General features: G+C 40.7%; 3 protein-coding genes across 4 annotated transcripts; 2 read left to right on the top strand and 1 right to left on the bottom strand.

The window, feature by feature from the left end:
- Nucleotides 1-991: 991 nt before the first annotated feature.
- Nucleotides 992-5805, bottom strand: slc25a47a (solute carrier family 25 member 47a). Its single transcript, XM_071903416.2, has 6 exons — nt 5671-5805; nt 5096-5139; nt 4937-5008; nt 4492-4671; nt 3856-4120; nt 992-2369 (listed from the first exon to the last, which is right to left on the bottom strand). Exons 1-6 carry the CDS (start codon nt 5705-5707, stop codon nt 2056-2058), a joined length of 912 nt encoding a protein of 303 aa, XP_071759517.1. The 5' UTR covers nt 5708-5805; the 3' UTR covers nt 992-2055.
- A 669-nt stretch (nt 5806-6474) lies between these two features.
- Nucleotides 6475-14136, top strand: LOC139914780 (mitochondrial basic amino acids transporter-like). Of its 2 annotated transcripts, XM_071903218.2 has the most exons (4): nt 6475-6875; nt 8879-8922; nt 9571-9654; nt 10859-14136. In XM_071903218.2, the coding sequence occupies exons 1-4, from the start codon at nt 6848-6850 to the stop codon at nt 11627-11629; spliced, it is 927 nt and encodes a 308-aa protein (XP_071759319.1). In that variant the 5' UTR covers nt 6475-6847; the 3' UTR covers nt 11630-14136. The 2 variants fall into 2 exon arrangements, with proteins under 2 accessions (XP_071759319.1, XP_071759397.1); XM_071903296.2 differs by lacking the exon at nt 6475-6875 and having other exon boundaries at nt 8916-8922; nt 9555-9654.
- A 3386-nt stretch (nt 14137-17522) lies between these two features.
- LOC144542798 (uncharacterized) lies at nt 17523-19489 on the top strand (the record flags this gene model as incomplete). The annotated part of the gene is made up of 5 exons (XM_078290092.1): nt 17523-17611; nt 17721-18008; nt 18524-18829; nt 18973-19023; nt 19449-19489. Coding segments are annotated over exons 1-5 (744 nt in total), but the record flags the coding sequence as incomplete, so codon positions are not given.
- Between the last annotated feature and the right edge of the window lie 5 nt (nt 19490-19494).

Genomic DNA, 19494 nt, shown 5'->3' with positions numbered 1-19494 from the left:
GTTTTTGGTTATTCCACCTTTCAACAGCTCTGCGGAGTCATGTGTGGGGAAACCTTTGAGGATGACACTCCCAACATGTTGCCCTGTTTATGCACTAGATGGAGCTACAACTCCACGCTACAGCATAGGCAAACTGAAAGAGGCACTTACAGGACGCATTTAGCAGTACCTGTTTTATCTGGAAAATGGGTTTTATCAATTCCTTGGCAGTGTGTGAAGACATTACATTGTGTTTTTGAAATATTACTTCATCATGCTTTATGTTTTAATGTTCTCCTTGGAATGCTTTTAGGTACAACATTACCAGCAATGAAACTTCGCAAGAACGTAACTGTTTTCTGTGTTTGGCAGGATTTCAATGTGTTTAAAAACCTAATCCCTAATCAAAATGCAAATCCTGCTAATATAATGGTCAAGCATGATTTTAATAACTTTTGACCCCAGGAGTGACTGACAAAGCCTTTAATTGAGAAAGAAATCCAAATAGTACATTTGTTTCAGACTGACTTCTTTGATGTTTACATGAGTGTGTATGTATAATAAAAAGTTTTTCAAATGATTGATTTTTTCTTTCATTGTTAAGTTCTACCCTACAATAATCTATTTGTACAGTAGATATAACCAAGAACAGATCACAAAAAGTTGTAGAAAATTACTCTAGCTCAATTATAGCCAGGAATGATAAATGAGTTGTTATTGATGTGTCAAAATGGGCGGTATCTTATAATTCCTTGAATGCACATTCAGTAATTTGAGTAACACCCCTTGTTGAAACACTGTCCCACCACTCACTTTGTGAACATTTTTTTTCCTCATTCCGAAATGCTCTGCTTAAGATTTTGATACAAAGACAAATATGTACAATAACAGCTAAACAGTTTTATGTGCAGGCTGCAAAAAGTTAATTCACAGTCATTATGTTTGTAAAAACTGAAGTAAATCAAATCTGTATTTTGAGCTACGATGGAATAGGATCCCAAAAGTCTTATTTATGACTTCAAGAACATATGGGAAAATTCCTAAAATGTAGATGCCGTTTCAATAACTCTTGCAGAGAAAGACAATGACATCAGCAGTATAGAGATACACTCTCTACCAAATTCATTAATCGATAGTCCTTTTTTATAACCTAAAAGGGCTTTCACTAGTTTGCTTTATTTTTCCAGTCATATTCTCATCCATATTCATTCATGTTCAAAATGAGCAGCTTCAACTCCAGCATAAATAACTGAGATAAAGTATGCACCATATGAAAACAAACAGTAAAATTCTTATTAGAATAAATACTTGCAAGCATACACATATATAGATCAGGACCATCATTATGACCATGATCATGTTTATATACTGTGCGTGTTCCATACATTCATTTGGTTTTTAGCCCCTTTTTAAATTGTGTGCACTGCAGGCCATTCATAAATTCTGAATAAATACAACAGATTCAAGTATTGGCTCACCTATGAATGGACACATACTGCGGCGTGCCCATGCAACTGGGCTAAGTGTTTAGCTTATTGCTCTCTCTGCTGATGAGAGGTTAGGATGGGAGTTAGAAGTCAGAAGTGAAGATACAGGTCACCTCTGTACCCCCAGTGTCCGACCAGAAAAAAACAGACAGACTTTATGGACCAGGGAGTCTTATTGAAGGAGGCAGAACATGTGAAGCCCTCTGTCTTATTGCCTCAACAGACCCAACACTGACTTTGGACAGGAAGCTGCCTGGCCTCCCTGAATCCAAGAGGGAGAGAGAGAGAGACACACACAGAAACAAAGAATAAAAGAAGTGCCCAATACTGACCAAGTGCCCCTGAGCAAATTGGATTCATTGCCTGAGCTACACTGAGCACTGACCCCCATGTATTTATGTACCAGACAACTCCAAGGACAGGCATAGGAAACAAGCTAACATTTCTTAAAAACACTACAATGCAACAGCCATTTGCTTGCAATATGTCCCTGCAATTATATCTGTCCTGGTAAAAAAAACATAAACCATACATAAAGAAAGAAAGACTGCAGCAGAGTGAAAGGCATTGGGACTGGAGGTAAGCAGCACTATTCAAACTCCAGAGCGGGCGGGTCAGCGCTGTCAGGACCGGCTCGGAGGAAGCCGAGGAGGACCTCGTATGTAACGAACACCACCATGTTGACAGGGAACGCGCGCAGGCAGTTGATGCCCAAGCTCCTGAAGAACACGCCGGCTCCCTCCACCCGCACGGTCTCAGAGACGCAGTGGCAGAAACCCTTGTACCGCTTCACCTCCCTCGCTCCGTCCATCTGCAGGCGGGCTTTGATCACGTCCATGGGCGTTCCCACGGTCCAGCCTGCCATTCCTGCTAGTCCACCGGCCAGCATCACCCCACTCCAATCTGGTGGCAGTCAAAAGACACTGAGGTCAACATTTACAGTTTCAGCTTGGATTTTTTTTTTCACGAGGCACTGGTTACATTATGGGGAAAAGGTTTCAACATTCATCCCTCAGCTGCCCTATGAACAGCTTGTTATCCTTAAAAATAAATAAGTAATAATAAATAAATAAAAAGAGAAGGCTTTGAGCACAGCATATACTTTAGGTCAGGAGGTGATGGAGACTACAAGGAGGTCATCAAAGCTAAAGTGAAAATATCCATATATATATATAAATCAAAGGTAAAGTAAAAAATTCCATATATATTTATACATAATATATGTATATGGTTGTAACCGCACACTCAGGGCCCAGGACTACGGATTGAATACAAAAAGGATCTTTATTGAAGACCATCATGAATACCACGTTTCACATACAGCTTCATCAGCTTGTTGGCATTCCTCATTGAAAGCAATGGGTAATGCTAACGAGCAAGTTTACAGCTTGTGGAACCCATTAGATTTAATAGGAAATACTAACAAGGGTGACAAGCAATTTTTCAGTAAGCTGAAGTACCAAAGCAGAAATATTTAGCAATATGTAACAGACTATAATTTCAGACAGAATGGTATGAGTGCTGTCTGAAGAGATTTGAGTCTGTTCAATTACAAGTGATTCAGAGCAATCAAGAAAATACAGTTTGTGAAATTATTTAAGCAATAAGCCATGAGAGGCTGTGCTTTACAATGATTTTTGAACAGCTAAAACATGTTATTAGGCACTCTGCTCCATGTTGCTTATGAAAGGGCAGTAACACATCATTGATATGAAAAAGGAATTCAAATTTTCAAAGAATACTTTACTTTTAATCAACAGTAATTAAATAATAATAACAATCTGACAACACCCTGCAAGGCTGTTATGCACCTTTTGGTGATATGCCACGCCCACCACCACGCCCCCTTTTGGCCAATCTAATCAGTTATTCCTTGGCCCATAACCAATACAAAGTTTTGTGCAAATCCATGCCCAACTTGTTGAGACATCCTGCTGACGGACAAACACACAGACGCAGGCGAGAACATTACCTCCTTGGTGGAGGTAATAATTACATGTTATTTTTCCACCAAGCAAAGTAGTTCTTGAACAGTGTGATTTAGAGTGGTGATTTTTAGTTAGTGCATTCATATTTAAATGATCAGTTATGTGGTCACATGTTTTATCAGGTGTTTTTTTTTTTTTTACTTTGAACGTGACTCAGCCAGTCAGAACTTCAGTCCAGGGCTAATTGTTTTAATAAAAAATATTTTATCATATGGACTCATGGCTTAGATAACCTGACATGATAAAATGCATGAAGCTGGGTTAACAAATTATATGTGCTGATACAGCTCAGCACAAAAACCGAGTCATCCTCTGAAACGTTGACTCTTCCAGCCAACACTTTGAAAACAGCAGCCTTTTCTTGAATGAGACAGTGGGGAGTCCACCTGAACTTTGCTCACCTGGTCCTTTCTTGCCACTGTGTGTCAGCCATTCACAGATGGTGTTGTAAGTCAAAAAGTACGTGGCGAAGGACGGCCCATCTCTCAGCATGAGGGGGAGAGCCCCTCTGTAGAGCCCCAGGACCCCCTCCTCTCTCACAATGCTCAGCAAACAGTGGACTGGGCCGCGGTACTTGGGTTTGGGCATGTCGGTACCGCCTCGCATGGACTCTGTCTGGCACTGCAGACGCACTTTAACTATGTCACCTGGCGACATCACTGATATCTGTCAGAGCCAGATAAAGAGACACTCAGCATGGAGCTCGAGGCAGAAAATGCTTGTCAATGTCCAAATTATTGCTATGGCGTACATAGGAAAATCACTGTTAATGATGGTTGTACAAGTAACAATAAGGTATCTGTTATAAGAAACAAGTAATTAAAATAGATAATCACTAAACCACACCCTTTTAGAAATAGAGGTTGTTTGGATGAGTGAAATGTTTGGATGACTTAAGAACTAAGTCTTATTGAAATGATCAAACATGTACATGGACATAAACTGAAATTTGCAGTACTGATTTGCAGTTGAAATGACGAGCATCATAGAGGCATTTTCAACAATTTACACACCATTTATAAAATCTGATTGATTACCTGAGCTACACCCCCTGCCATACCGGACAGGAAGACTTCTAGTTTGGTGTTCGGACCACAACCAGCTCCTCGAAACTGGCTCAGACACTGCAGGCAGTTCCTGTACGTGCCAAACACCACCGAGGAAGTCATAGAGATTGTGGTAACGGGCAAGGACATGCCTTTGAAGAAGCCATGCACCTGGACGCACAAGTGAGGGGAAAGAATCCAGTGTAAGAATACAATGCAGTGAACAAAGCAAACAGTGGAAATCCCAAATCATCAAATCTATAATGCTGCATCCCAACTGCATCCCTAATGGCTATGTCTTCGTTTTGGACGCTGTCCTCTTCGTGTGTGACACTGTTTGTGTGTCCCTTATGTCTGTCTTGACTGTGAAGCACCCTATAAACTCTGTTACTGTTATAATAAAGTGATTATTGAAGACCCAATCAATGCCACTTACCCCTTCTTTTGAAAATGTTGTTACAACACATTGCCATATTCCAGTGAACTGCTTTTGTGTTTGTATCCGAACCTAGGAAAGAGAGAATTCAGTCTAAAAATTATGAACCCTTGATTTAGTGCCATCTCTATCTCAAATACACACACTATTTAAACTTGCCTTCACAGTGTCCAGAGGATAACCGACTGCGACTCCACATGCTCCTGTGTGTTTTCAGAGAGAAGAGAGTGCCAAGGACACAAGAACACAACACTCTGTTCAAGGCTGTGAACTAGAACTGAAACATTTTTAATCTTCTACTAGAAACCTACACTGTATGGGTCCCAACAGATGCATCTTCTTGTATTATTATTATAATTATTATTATTAATATTATTATTATTATTTGTGATAGGCTAATCTAAATCCGCAGTCAGCTTGACACATTAAGATCATTGCCAGCCACAATCTGTTTGATTGAAGACAGTAAAGATGTTTCTTTCTTTAGAGATCTATCTGTCAGACCAAGTTGGTTCTAGGTTAGGTTGGGCACTCCTGATATTAATTTGGTTATGTGATGTAGGACTCCAATTATACAGTAGTGGTTGATGATGATGTAAAGCAGAAATTGTTATCATAGCTACAAATTAATCTACTCTTCTCACGCTGTCATAGCTAGTTATCGCATGCCATGCACATGGCCTTACACGCCTTACCGCCGTGCAGCGTATTAAACAAACTAACAACATTGTTACCTCCAATGGATCCAGCCACAAAATCAGCAATATGCATCCTCTCAGATCTGGCTGGGCAGCGGATACTTGCCCGATATCAACCCATACTCTCCTACCTTGTAAATAGCATAACCTTGAATGTGTTGCTGTTCCGTCACGTGTCCAGACTAAGCCACAGCCTCTTCACACGAGCACATCGCGATGTTGCGAAACATTGGCTCCGACTTTAGCCGAAGATTACCGAAGATGCAATGTGGTAGTCCTGAATGGATGGTTTGGAAACAACGGTCTTTTTGAGTGCAAGAGTGAACAAGAATGTTGAACCAGATGGAATAAATTAAGTCTATAATTTAAAATCATGCAAAATAAACAGATGCAAAGGCTCAAATGTAAAAACTTTAATTTAAAGGGGGACTTTTCTTTTTTTTTTTTAAGCGGGTTTAACTAATCTATACCATGTTTCTCGAAGCACAACAATTAGCTTTACAACTAATAACCGTGCCAGTCAACAACTTCACCAAAAACTTTTTTTTGGTTATTAATGTTTCCGTTAGAAAACTTGCCCTGTACACTGAGCTAGGCTCGGTGGAGGCAGAAAACATGCATGACAGCCCATTCAAAAGCAAAACATCACACGGCACTGCTGACGCAATTTAGCAATGGGGGTGTGCGGCCAATGAATGAAGGGGATGGATTTACGGAGTGGGGTGTCGGCGTTTTGTCTTCGATCTGATTGGATATGACGTGTACCCGAGGCCGGTGGGGCCCGCCCCCTTGTTACTTCCTGCGACGGTAGCTTGCTTACAACAGAAATAGATACAGACAGCGGAAGGGTATCCACACTGACAGGGACGCTACAACGGTTCATGGAGGTCGAATAGCTCAGCAGTGAAGTTTTATTAAAAGAACCAGAGAACAGGCGAAATAACTGCCCGGAGACAATATATACGTGTGTACATTTTGTTATTTGTCACGTCTTGTGTACTAGCTAGCTAAGGTTAGCTAACCTGGACGCTAGCTGATAGTGTCAAGTAGTTCATTAGATAAGTGAGCTTGGTAACGTCAACGTCAGCAGGTGTACAACGCAGAAAACGGTTATAAAAACAACATTTGATACAGTCGTATAGTTCTACTAGAGTTTAGTCAGCTAGCATTAGGTGGTACTTGGTTCTGCTTCAGCTAACGGTGAAGAACGGTGATGGACTTCCTTGCTGGCTGCATTGGAGGTAAGTCGGTACAGCTGCAGTTGCACTGACCATTCCTTCTCTTGATTTATTTAATGATAGGGATGAGCACAGTTGCCATGAACCAGTTTGATTGAGGATAGCGTAGCTTGACGTAGCTGGTTTGTGAAAACGCACTGATAGCTGTTTTCACAGCAGCAAAACTGAGCAGCACCACCCATAATAATGTGATGCAACTCTATCACAAGATTACAAGTGCATTGTCGAAATTCCGCCGCAGGTCGGCACACTAAGCCATTCTACAAATTCCCTACATGCTGCTGGTTGTATTTGACCTGCCGACAGACCTTGACGGATGAAGGTGTAATGTAGTGGATAGGATGTTCTGTGTTGGCTGCGGGGTCAAGTGGGTCAGATCTGTTCCAGTATTCTCCAGTGATGGATTTCCTACAGTGGGGATATAGCATGTTCATGTTTTGGTTGCTAAATAATTTAGTAGGTTAAATCACATAATGATCTTCAAAGACAGAATTTGAGTTATCTAAGCCTCTAGTATGGCTCAATGTATATCACTTGGTTATCATGGAAAGGATAAGCTTATGTCCTTGCTCCAGACGAATGTTAGCTCATTCCTGGCGCTCCAATCTCCTGCATATCTCCCTGATGTCCTTTGTACACCCTGTGGAGAATTGAAAGCATGCACACGCTACATACTGAGGCATGCAATCTAAGATGGTTTGGCTGTTAAAGAGTTGGCGCCCACACTCTATACACAGGCACTACACACCCCTCCATAGACCAATCAGTGAATGGTGTGACAGCCCATGTGGTTTCCCACCCTCTCATTGTGATAGAATTGGTGGAACCATCTGCAGTCAAATAGAAACTACACCTATTGAAGTATGGCCTAGTTTATGCCTAGCCATAGCCTACACGAGGAGACAGTCAGAAAGAGGTTAGCAAAGTGGCATCATTTTAGAAAACAGTGAACTGTGTTGATTTTGGCTTGTGCCCAGACATTTAAAAATGTGTGGTGTCTTTATGTCATCCATGATGCAACATCCTCTGCTTAACTTCCACCTTCTTGTTTTCAAGTGCTCAAATCATAGTAGTTAATTGAGGTCAATGGCCAATCATCTTCGTCTCAAACATATGCCTGCTGGTGTGCTTTTCCTGGCTTACAGCAGGAACTCTGTCCTGATTGGCTGTTTTTACCCCGGGTCTTGTGACAAAGCAGGTGCTTAGGTAGGATTAGCTAGCTGTGCTTTACTGTTTACTGCGGTGATGACACAGGTGGCCCATTAACTGCAGGTCTTTATTTGTTCTATGTTTTACCCCAAAACAATGCAGTTCTGTAATTGACATCTGGAATGATGTTATGATTGTTGTTTGCCAATATGGTGAAATTTCTGCGCAGCATCCAGTTCCCATTTTCAGCTACAGAGCTGATTCCAGTTCCAAAAAGGCAATGTTTCTTGATATTGGCAGGGGATGGAGTGGAGGGCAGACTCGCTGTCTAGGGTTGAGGGGTACGTAGGCATTACTTCAAGTACCAGTGTACTGGGTAAACTTTTCATGATGTTGTCAGCCAGGCCGGAGACTGTTATCAGGTTACACCAAGTGCTTGGAAAGGTGAGAAGGCCCAAACTGGCATCAGAACATGCCAGTGATGTCATGCCATGCATGAGCCCAGGTTATGTAACATTCAGAGAAGTGCTAAGGAAGGTGTAGAGGGTGATGCCCAGTGAGCCGGCTGGATGAAGCAGTTCTCTCCCAGTGGAAATGGCAACACGTTCTAAAGTTACACAATTGTGCTGGCTACAGGATTTTCAATCTTGAATAGGCTAGATCACAGTCATTAAATCTGCATGATGTCATATCAGCGGGTAAACATTTCTAAAAGTAATTTGGCTTGTTGTGTAAACAAAAGTTTTAGGAAGATTGGTCGGACGTAGTTCATGTGATTTCTATGGGGCTTCCATCGTGTAATCACATTGAATTATATTACACATGATGATTCTCACTCCTGTTTTCTTTGTCTTCAGGTGCTGCTGGAGTTTTAGTTGGACACCCTTTTGACACAGTTAAGGTAGGCAAAGTTTTCTTTTTTTTACTGCTTTAAGTCACAATGAAATGAGAAGTGTATCATAACATACACCTATTAAAGCATAAATACCAAATACCTGGGTAGAAATCCAGCCCGGGACCTTTGTTGCATGTTGTCCCTCTCTCTCTCCTGGTCTTTCCTGTCTCTCTCTACTTTGAACTATCTAATAAAGGCAAAAATGCTAAAAAAATAAATAAATCAAAAAAAACTCCAACCACAAATACCCTCAGATATTTTTGGACATATTAAACCCAGACAACCCAGTTTCCTTTTCCTAAGACACCATGGTTGCATCCCGCTGGCTATAATTTATTCATTTTGAAGACTCCGGAATTAGTGACAGCTCACTTTCCATGTTTCCATGACAGTCCGTCCTCATTATGTCCCGCTCCAGCATCCTGTTTCAACCACAAATAAGTTTAATTACAGGAGCAACGCACCATCTAAATGCTTTTTCCTTCTGACTTTAAACAATTAAAGTTAAATGAAAATAAATCTGTCTTTGTAGATAAACATAAACTACCTCCTCACATAACACAGTAGTAAGTACAGCTCAGGTGATGTGATAGCATTTCTGTAGGGAAGCTGATTAGATTCCCAGAGTTCAGCTGAAGTGTGTTTCTTTCCCAGGTGAGACTGCAGGTCCAGAATGTCGATAAGCCTCTGTACCGCGGGACCTTTCACTGTTTCCAGTCCATCGTACGGCAGGAGTCGGTATGTCCATTCCTTATACTGACATAAGAATATTGATACATGGTTAAAAATATGTACAGTATGTTTGCTTCTTTGTTTTGAGTTATTTGCAGCCCGGGTTTTGAGTTATTTGCAGATTTAGTGCTTGTAGCGATTTGAAATAAATTACTATTTTTTTCAGATGGTTTGTTGCTATGTATTACTTCCCTCTTATGGGTTGTATAGCTCTAAACCTGCAACTCATGATGGCTCCAATGAAATTAGTTATTTTTGTTGGAAGTTGCCTTTCATGATCAACAAATCAGCAACTTATGATTTAATTTAATTTAATGGCCAAGTGTAAGCCTTCATGTTAGTGTTCAGCTAGTTGTTTTGGTCTTCTCTTCAAAGCCAGTGAGGTCAGTGTGACCTGAAATTGGACCTGCGTCAGACACTTGGTCTTGTGACTGAATGGGATGCTTTTGTTATGGAGCTGGCTGGAATGCTCACACTTTCCATGGGGGTAACTGCAGTTTTGTTGAATGGGGTCAGACTTGTTTGGTTTGTTTATTTACAAGCCCCCTGGACAGCGTGCTTTCCCCTGTTGACAGAAAGAATCTTGGTTTTTGGTTTCTGTTAGGCTATATTCATTATGAATGTTTTTTCTTTTTTTTATCATCACATTTTCTCCCTAGCAAAAAGAATAACATTTGTCAACTTGAGAGGTTTGTTCAAACCTCTCTTTTACATTATAGTTTTGATTGATTGGTTACTCTTTGTTACTCATCTGACTACCCCATGCACCTCCCATGAAATCCTGTGACATGTTTTTGCAGAGGCAAGAATGAAGAAACACCTGTTTTAAAGATTTGATTTTTATGTAGCTTTAGGGTGTGTGTTTACACTATTCCACTTTTGCTGCCAGACTCTTTTTCACATGAAAGCTAACGGGGAATGACCACTAAACACAAAGATTGGCATATTTTTAGGCAGAGCATAGCACTTTCTAAAGCTGGGAAAAGTTCAGCTTTTTCGAAGAGCGCATGTGACAAAGTTAGACGAGACTATAACTTTCATCCAAAACTGCTGACATGGTTAAAATAAGACCAAAGCTGTTTTATATTTAGTTTGAAGAAATGGACAAAAGAGAAGGAAAGAACTGCCACTAGATGTTTATTTGATCTTTTAAGATGTGCAAAGCCTCCTTAATAAACCACATCTCTAACGCCTCTGACCTCCTCCCCAGATGCTTGGTCTGTATAAAGGCATTGGATCCCCCATGATGGGCCTGACCTTCATCAATGCCATAGTGTTCGGTGTCCAGGGCAACACCATGCGGCGGCTGGGACACGACACTCCCACGAACCAGTTCCTTGCTGGTGCAGCAGCAGGTGCCATCCAGTGTGTAATCTGCTGCCCTATGGAGTTGGCCAAAACCCGCATGCAGATGCAGGGCACCGGGGAGAAGAAGTCCAAGAGGAAGCTGTACAAGAACTCCCTGGACTGCTTGGCACGCATCTACAACCGCGAGGGTCTGCGGGGCGTAAACCGCGGCATGGTCACCACTCTTATCCGCGAGACGCCCGGATTTGGAGTGTATTTCCTGGCCTACGATGTGCTGACACGCCACCTGGGCTGCGAGCCCGACGACCCCTACATGATCCCCAAGCTGCTGTTTGCGGGGGGGATGTCTGGCATCGCCTCGTGGCTTTCCACCTATCCCGTGGACGTGATCAAATCCCGTCTCCAGGCAGACGGGGTAGGCGGGGTCAACCAGTACAGCAGCATCGCCGACTGTGTGCGTCAGAGTGTCAGGAGAGAGGGCTACATGGTGTTCACACGGGGCCTCACCTCCACACTCCTAAGGGCCTTCCCTGTTAATGCAGCTACCTTTGCCACTGTCACCCTCGTCCTCATGTACGCTCGGGGGGTCGAGGAGGGACCAAAAGACTGCGAGCCGGCTCAGCCGAGCCACCATGCGCAGCTACAGCAGCAGGCCCAGCCCTCCAGCCTGTGACGGGGCTACGGAGGTCTCACCCTCAACTGAGGCACTTTACAAGAGTGGAAAGAGAGGAAAAATATACAAACCCAATATTACTGTCTGACTCAGTTTCACACCAGACCAGTCATTCCCAGTTTTAAGTCAGAAACTACCTGATTTTTAACAGCATGTTTCTATATGTCAATCAGGATACAAATAAGAATTTGAATTGTAGGTTTGCCTCTGCAGTTGAAAATGTATCTGTAACAAGATGAGGAAAATTGGAACTATAAAATCCATGCAAGCTTTTTACAGTTGCCCTTATCCTGTCGCAGATTCACTCGGAGCCATTGCTCTTGACTTGTTACTGAGCCACACTCCTGGAGGTGTGGGCCAGGTAGTGTACACAGTGTAGACACTGAACGTTGAGCTATCTCTGTTATATATATCTTTTAAATATGCAGTGTTGAACTACAGCTGTATATATCATTTGTTTTGAGTCATTTCTTTTATATGTATATTGAAGAACATTTTTTCCTGCCTTATGATATTAATGCTTTATCTTCTGTGAGGAAGTTGAAACCTATCTGTACCTATACTGTATGTTCTGGAGAGCAGAGAAAGAAAGAACGATGGAATGTAGCATGTGATAAGGGACATGTGCAGAACTTGTCACTTTTTTTCTGCTCCCAAACCAAAAAACATATACTGCAGTTATAATATGGTTATCACTAACGCACTTAGTGTTGGTCTATATTACAGACGCATCTTATTGTCCATAGTCGACAAAACTCAACCTTACTGATCTGGAAGGATCTTTAGGCAATGAATGTGAAATGTTTGTGTGTGAGTCATGGTTGTAGATGGCTTTATGTTTTATGTCTTGTTTTGTTGTCTAAATGGCATGTTGTGTTTTATCAATTAATGTGAAGTTTTATCCTTCTAACTTTAGTGGCGTTTTAAAGGCCTAATCCAGAAGTGGGACATGGCGCCAACTGTGGCACCACATTTGTCCCCTACTAGCTTTTTTTTATTTGTATTTTTGCCGTTGATACAAGAACAGATAACGTGTGACAGCTAAACATTAGTTTTAATATATTTTGAAGCTGTAAATTATATGGTTGTTGTTTAGGGAGAAAAAACACTGGAGTAAAAAGGAGCCGCATTTTATGTGACAGTGGCTGAAGGTTGTGAGAGGTGATTTCTCCATCAGCAAGTCCTGACCTTGAAAAATGTGTGAGTATACTTCATATACATAAAAATATGGATTGTGGCTTTAATGAGATTTATTTATTTTATTTTCTAAGTTATTGTATCAGCTTAATCGTGTGTAGGTATCGCTAATGCCAGAGTGGGGATTGTCTGCTTTCTGCATGTGTGTGGTCAGTATCAGATGGTTTTGTCTGTATTTTATGCCTGAATGTTGAAGTTCTTGCTGTAAAGCAATCTAGTTTTATCTCCATCAAATAGGCTAATCTATCAGTTCCCCTCACAATGCAGTAATTTGTCAGGATAACTGATAGTCTGCTCCCCCTTTTGCGCAAAGTGAAACAAGATAAATCATGGAGTTTGTGAATGGGAAGATGTATAATCCAATGAAATATGATAACATGTAAATGGTTTTTAAATACAGGACTGTCTGAAGTTGTAAAACTGCTAGTGATTAATCAAAGTACGAGGAGTTATATTGTCATTTGCGTATGAAGGCTATCTATAAAAGGCTGTGGGAAAGAGAGAAGTCACATGCACTAAATACTTAAGTCTGCTGAATGTATTGCACCTGGACTCTAACTACACCCACAAGTGCTCTGACTCAAACTCAAGAGTATAAGGATAAACTGATCCCAAGCAATCCTATAGTATTCTTTGAAGTTGGTCCCTTGTTTGGATGGTTTGTTGCTGCTGAGAATCTTGGAAATCTCCAAGGCCTTTAGATGTGTTGCTGCTCTGCAGTGTTCTGGTCTGATGGTGGGTGAAGATGACAAAATGAAAGTGAAAAGAAGTGCAAATGGATTTTTGGTATGTCTGTTAAATTTGCTGTGTTTATCATTGATTCCACCTCTGAAGCACAGTGACTGTTATCTCTTGCTAAGATCACAGTCGTGACTGTAGATTACCTGTGGATTTTATTTGGTTTCAAGTGTCTCTTATACAGATGGAGAAACTCGTTGATTGGCATTTGACAACTTATGTATTCTCCAGCTAATAAGAAAGATGCAATATGTACAGGATGTAATTCTATTTAAATGAGATGTAGGCTAGATTGTTTTAAAGTGATGGGAAGTGTAAATATATACATATATAGCATATATTTTTCAGTCTAAATTAGTTGTGTGGTTCCCTGAATGTCTGAGTGTAAGCGGTTTTAAAAGTCTCTATTTAATCAGTTTGGGTTAGCTGTTACACTGAAGAGATTTTAACTGAAAAACTGAAACATATTTTTGTAACATACTGATAAAACTGAGCCAGTTAACCTATTTGTCTAGATTTGTTTATGGGGATCTGTACAAATGGGTAAATAAAAATGACTGACTCATACCTCAGTAGCTGTTTGCCTCTTTTTCATGCAATTTTCCCTAGACTTGTACACACAGCAGACTAAATTGGTATTAATTGTTATGCATTGTGTCTTGTGACAACAGTTTCCACGATTAACACAAATGATGACAAAATTCATTTATTTATTGAGCTTAATACCAGTATGTTTGGATGTGCCCATGGCACTAGATCTTTAAATGCAATTTGATCTGTACTGCCATCTCCCTGGTAGAAGTTTTTTGATGGGCTTTAGATTGACATCTAATTATTACACAGAATAGGCAGCACATTTCACAGTAAGCTCTTGTGTATCAAGCTGATTATTATCAGTGGATCACAAAACAGTATTTTATGCTTGCCAATCATTAGCTGCAGCTGAATTAAGTGGCAACTGATGTTTCTTGTGTAGAAAATGTTTCATGACCGTGGGGCTGAGCTTAACCATTGACAAGTCAATTGTGTATAATGTCACAGGTACATTGAAGTCAATGGGAAGAAGACTCCTTGGAGACACAAGTTTGTTGCAGTACACTGACAATGAGCAAATTAAATATTTGAGTTTAAGTCAGCAAACACTTCACATTTATGTTTTTATCAGTCAGCTGGAGCCTGAAAGTCCTGTTTTTGCTCTCCTGTAGTGTCACAGTCAGATGACAGTCAGATCACGGCTACAGCATGACTAAATATCAAGAAGCTGACAGACAATGTTCCACAGAAAGACTATCCAGTCATCTGACTCTTGGCTTGGTGACAACTTGAACTCTGATCAATGAAGTCATACTTGGAAAAAACAAGTCAAGTCTCTCTTCCCACACAGAAGTGCCATAAAATTTGCCACTAAACAGTATAATATTGACCTCAAATATATGTTATGATTTGACCATCCAAAGGAAGAATGTGTGGTGCTTGTCTCTCAGTTCTCTGATCCCGTGGGTGTCTCTTATTCACTCTGTTAGTCATGGCTGCAGGAGAGACCAGCCAGCACCAAGCTAACACTGCTCTCATCCACAGCCTTCCAGGACTCAAAGGGTTTGGTCCCTCAATATACATATCTGTTGAGGAGGTCACAGATGTAGGCGACGTCATGGTATCATAAACTGTTCATTTATGTGACTAAATCATTGATTGATCCTCCATTGAGTTCCAAAATACACTTGACACATGTGCTAATTGCATTTCTCCACACCACCACTAGAGGGCCCACTGTCCCAGTGAACTGACACCTGAAGAAAGTAAGTAGGTTTTACAACGGCTAACAAAATATGATTAATTTTTCAATCATTATGTGTCCGATTGCACTATTTGTATCAAGTTAAGACAAATCATTGAATGTGCTAATTATGGGCTCCTGTGTTCACTGATATGAGTGTAGAAGTTGCTGATGTCCACTAGCTCCTTTCCTCTCTCTGAGTCATTCTTAAACTCAGAATAAAAAAATATGAAAATTATATCAGAATAAATCACTATTTTCATATTTTTCGTGTTACATGCTGTAACACAAAAATTCAAATTATATCAGCCAAGAAGTGAGGATTCAGACCAGTGCTGGCCACTCAAAGTCAGTTACTAACATTTTCTTTAAAAGGTTTTGTTCTTATTGGTGGGGTCCATAGAGAGCCTAAGCACACTCATCAGGTTCACCCTACAACAAGAACATAGGACAAAAAAATTGGCACTGTCATTCAGAACTTGTGCCATGCATTTGAAGAAATCTGTTAAAATCACTCCTCTGGTAGTTAAACTACACCTGAGTTAATTACAGAGTAGAGGAGCCATGAGTTCAATACACAGACTGTAAAAAATACTTGGAAATGACCTTTCCCCGAGAGGAAGCTAGTTACAGCTTTGCTAGCATGAATGACATCTGTAACATTTTGGCAGCTCTTGCTGAATGATGTAGCCTGCAGACATCCGTCTGATCCATTTAATCCATCCAGAATATCCCAAAACAAGCAAGGATCTCTGCCAAGGCCAAGATACAGTATGAATAAAATCACATGACATAATTAGCCATGTGCTTTATGCTTTCAGCTTGTTGATGTCTTACTGTGTCGGCTGTACATCTGCTGAGTTCAGACTCACAAAACAGAAGCTGAAAACACTGATTCTAACAGGAATCTTCATGTTGTTCACACACAAATTAATTGTTAGTTTTTACAATCTCAATCTTGTCATCAGAAGGCAGCTGGTTCCCTATAGATAGATAGATAGAAAGATAGAAAGAAAGAAAGAAAGAAAGAAAGCAAGCATCAACAAACACACACACTCTCTCCACACCCACACACACACACACACACGCACACGCACACACACACACACACACACACACAGCTCCCCTTGAATGTCCTTGAACACCATTTCAAGAAAGCAGAGTGGAAAAGTTGAAATGATAGTTCAATCTGTCTTCTACCTTTAAAAAGATAAACGTTAAGAGAAATGAGAAAGGATAAAGCAATTCCCCAATGCAAATGCACTGGAAAACAGCCACAGAAGGAGTTTTGCTTCTATGCATACAGACTAGAAAGCACCACCTGCTGACCAATGGGGGCAACTGCCACAACATCCAAATGAATGGAAGCCAATGAACATTTGATGCCCCATAAATTCCCTCTTACAATCAGCAGCTCTCCACCTAGTGGCAAGCTTAAAAAATTAAAGGGGGAAATCACACACTGACTATTGTAAATCTAAATCTGGTCATTCATATTTCTTAGTTTTTGATTTGTTTTTTTTCCATGTTATGATGTCTAAAACAACCAGCAGGAACACCTCTGCTGCTCTCACTGCCCCTTTGAGAGTTATAGCCAAGATATTTTTTTTTGTTTTTCAAATACTAACCTAAGCAAAACCCCCAAAATACGGGAGAAGCATAAACACAGTTATGGCTTAAATATGAGCACAAGTGAAAGAAAGAAAGAAAGAAAGAAAGAAAGAAAGAAAGAAAGAAAGAAAGACAGAAAGAAAGAAAGAAAGAAAGAGAGACCGTCATTCACAGCTTAGGAAGCATGGACATTTCAGTAATTCCCTGTAAAGAGACGACCACATGTTTAATTCATCCCTAATACCTAGACAGTATTTTTCTTTCAACTCATTTAGCACAAAATATATAGACGGTTTCTCAACACTTTGATTTCAAACAGAAACGTTGATATTCCTTGTTCTCTTTCACAGTCGGCTCATCTTCACCAGAGATGAAACTAAACCCTGCCTGACATGTTGAGTGACTTTAAACTGCTCTGTTGAAAGGTAATATTTCCTGGATGAAGCCTCCCAGTGAGAGACAGCGAGACCCAGTTGGCCAAATCAGCAGGCTGAGGATATTGGCAAATGCAGGATGTGACATCTATGTTGACTAACACCAACAATAGTGGCACTGAACCTAAAGCGTACACATTTACACAGCGAACAACATCTGACACACGATGGCTGGGATCCCTCATGTTCTCATGGGGCTGCTGTTGCTTCCCCACATCAAAACAGGTAAGAGACACGTTCACTGGATGGGAGTGTGTGAAGCAGGGAGGTAAACATTATCACAATCACAGCTTGCAAAGACTTTAATCTACCCCTCTTTATCTTTTATTCACAGGTGTAAATGGAGAAGATAACCTGATATTAGCAGGAAGGGGTTATGATATTAGATTTCCATGCGATGGTGGCTTAGATTTAATCTGCTTTGTTATATGGCAGTTCAGCACAAGAGAAATAAATGATTATATCGCCGTAGTCAGCAACGGAGAGATCCAGACAGCTAGCTCAAACGGCAAGGGAAGAAGAGTGGGTTCGAAATGCCCTCTGCACATCAAAAGTCTCACAGCTGAGGATGTTGGACGCTACCGCTGCCAGCCAAGACAAGATGTCCTCTCTCTTCTCAACAGTGAGTACTGGCAAGATTAAAAGTTTTATGGTGGTATGGATTGATATGGATTTTTTTTTTTCCCCCACTTAACAATAAGAGAACTGCTGCACAAGAACACTGCAGAAAATGTCCATCTTGATCTCAGGTTGAGTCTTATAATATTATTTTTCTCACAACAAGTGAAGAATTCTGCCAATGGGGTGAGGCAATTGTACTTGTTTGCAATGAAAGTTGACTTGTTTCAGGAATTTACTAGAAACAAGTGACAATATCTGGAAACAAAGCGGAAAAAGGAAGACCACTCTAAAACTGTAAAAGAAAATGTCACTCAATCCAAGAAAATTGTCGAAACAAGTTGATTTGCATTGGAAGTGTAAGTGGATTGGTCTCATCTTATTGGCAGATTGTTACAGTTCTTTTAAGAAAAATAACTATTTAAGACTCAACAGATGACTAATTGGCTTGTTAAGATGTTAAGATATTTTTTGCAGTGAAGGAATCTGTGGCACAAAAAGGACTTTTCTGTCTTTCAGTCCCCTCATCCACCCCGGAGCCAAACTTCACGCCTGGCCAAACGGTGTCACTGCATTGTGTTCTTCTCACCTACGAGGGGCACAGACTCTGCCTTACACAACAAACTGAATTCGTCCAGCTGAGATGGGTGGACGAAGCAGGTGTCGAGATACAAGAAGACTCCAGGCATCGGATAAAACGTCGGTCTCTTTGTGATATTACTCTGTTCGTCACCAGTCAGGGAGAGGACAACAAGAGGTTTAGGTGCCAGGCGACTGTGGGACAAGAGGTCAAGACTTCAGTGGAGGTCCCAGTTAGAGGCCCAGGTATAGACATGATCATTCCTCACCAGTAGGCTATGGAGGTACATACTGTACAGTATGGAGGCTAAGATGATCATCAACCCTTGTGCAAAGAGACTGAAAACAGTGAAAATTAATAACAAATTGATCAAGTCTTTTCTTTACAGTTGGGGGAAGAGGAAGAGGCTTCATCATAGAAGCAGAAAATGAACCTAAAGGTACAACACTACACTTACGTAGTATGCCAGCTAGTAGTTCATATTCCAATTAAGACTTTATTCAAGATAAGCTGATTAATTAAAACAAATAGCCCTGTATACATGAATAAATAAAATATTCACTGCAAAAAATCAACAGTGAATGGGATAATTTTGGCATGTCTAAGCTATATTCAGGTTTCTCATAATCTTATTTGGATTATTGTAGATAAAATAAGATAGAGTGTTTACATGCGCTAACCCAATAGGAATATTGAGCATAATGTCAAAATATTAACATGCATTAAAAAAAATGCATTGAATGGTTTCCAGCGCTCCGTTTAGTTCCAAGTTCAATTTAAATATTGAGGTTAGATGCAGACTTGGAAGACAGCCATTCTTAACATTATTTAAGCGTGTTTAATGATTGTGATTTGCATGTTCAGGTGGCAACCGGGAGGCGGTGGGGGCGGCAGTGGGGGTGGTGGGGTG

Source organism: Centroberyx gerrardi, chromosome 18 (assembly GCF_048128805.1).
Source record: "Centroberyx gerrardi isolate f3 chromosome 18, fCenGer3.hap1.cur.20231027, whole genome shotgun sequence".
NCBI lineage: Eukaryota > Metazoa > Chordata > Actinopteri > Beryciformes > Berycidae > Centroberyx > Centroberyx gerrardi.
The sequence above is the reverse complement of the archived record's forward strand: the minus strand, read 5'-3'. Positions and strand labels throughout refer to the sequence as shown.

Excerpts from the sequence above, each read along its gene's own strand:
- slc25a47a (XM_071903416.2), bottom strand. The coding sequence starts at position 5,707 with ATGCATATTGCTGATTTTGTGGCTGGATCCATTGGAG. Across the intron at positions 5,009-5,095 it reads ATCCTCTGGACACTGTGAAG|GTTCGGATACAAACACAAAA; the intron begins GCAAGTTTAAAT and ends TCTCTTTCCTAG. Across the intron at positions 2,370-3,855 it reads CAGTGGCAAGAAAGGACCAG|ATTGGAGTGGGGTGATGCTG; the intron begins GTGAGCAAAGTT and ends GACTGCCACCAG.
- LOC139914780 (XM_071903218.2), top strand. The coding sequence starts at position 6,848 with ATGGACTTCCTTGCTGGCTGCATTGGAG. Across the intron at positions 6,876-8,878 it reads CCTTGCTGGCTGCATTGGAG|GTGCTGCTGGAGTTTTAGTT; the intron begins GTAAGTCGGTAC and ends CTTTGTCTTCAG. Across the intron at positions 8,923-9,570 it reads ACCCTTTTGACACAGTTAAG|GTGAGACTGCAGGTCCAGAA; the intron begins GTAGGCAAAGTT and ends TTTCTTTCCCAG.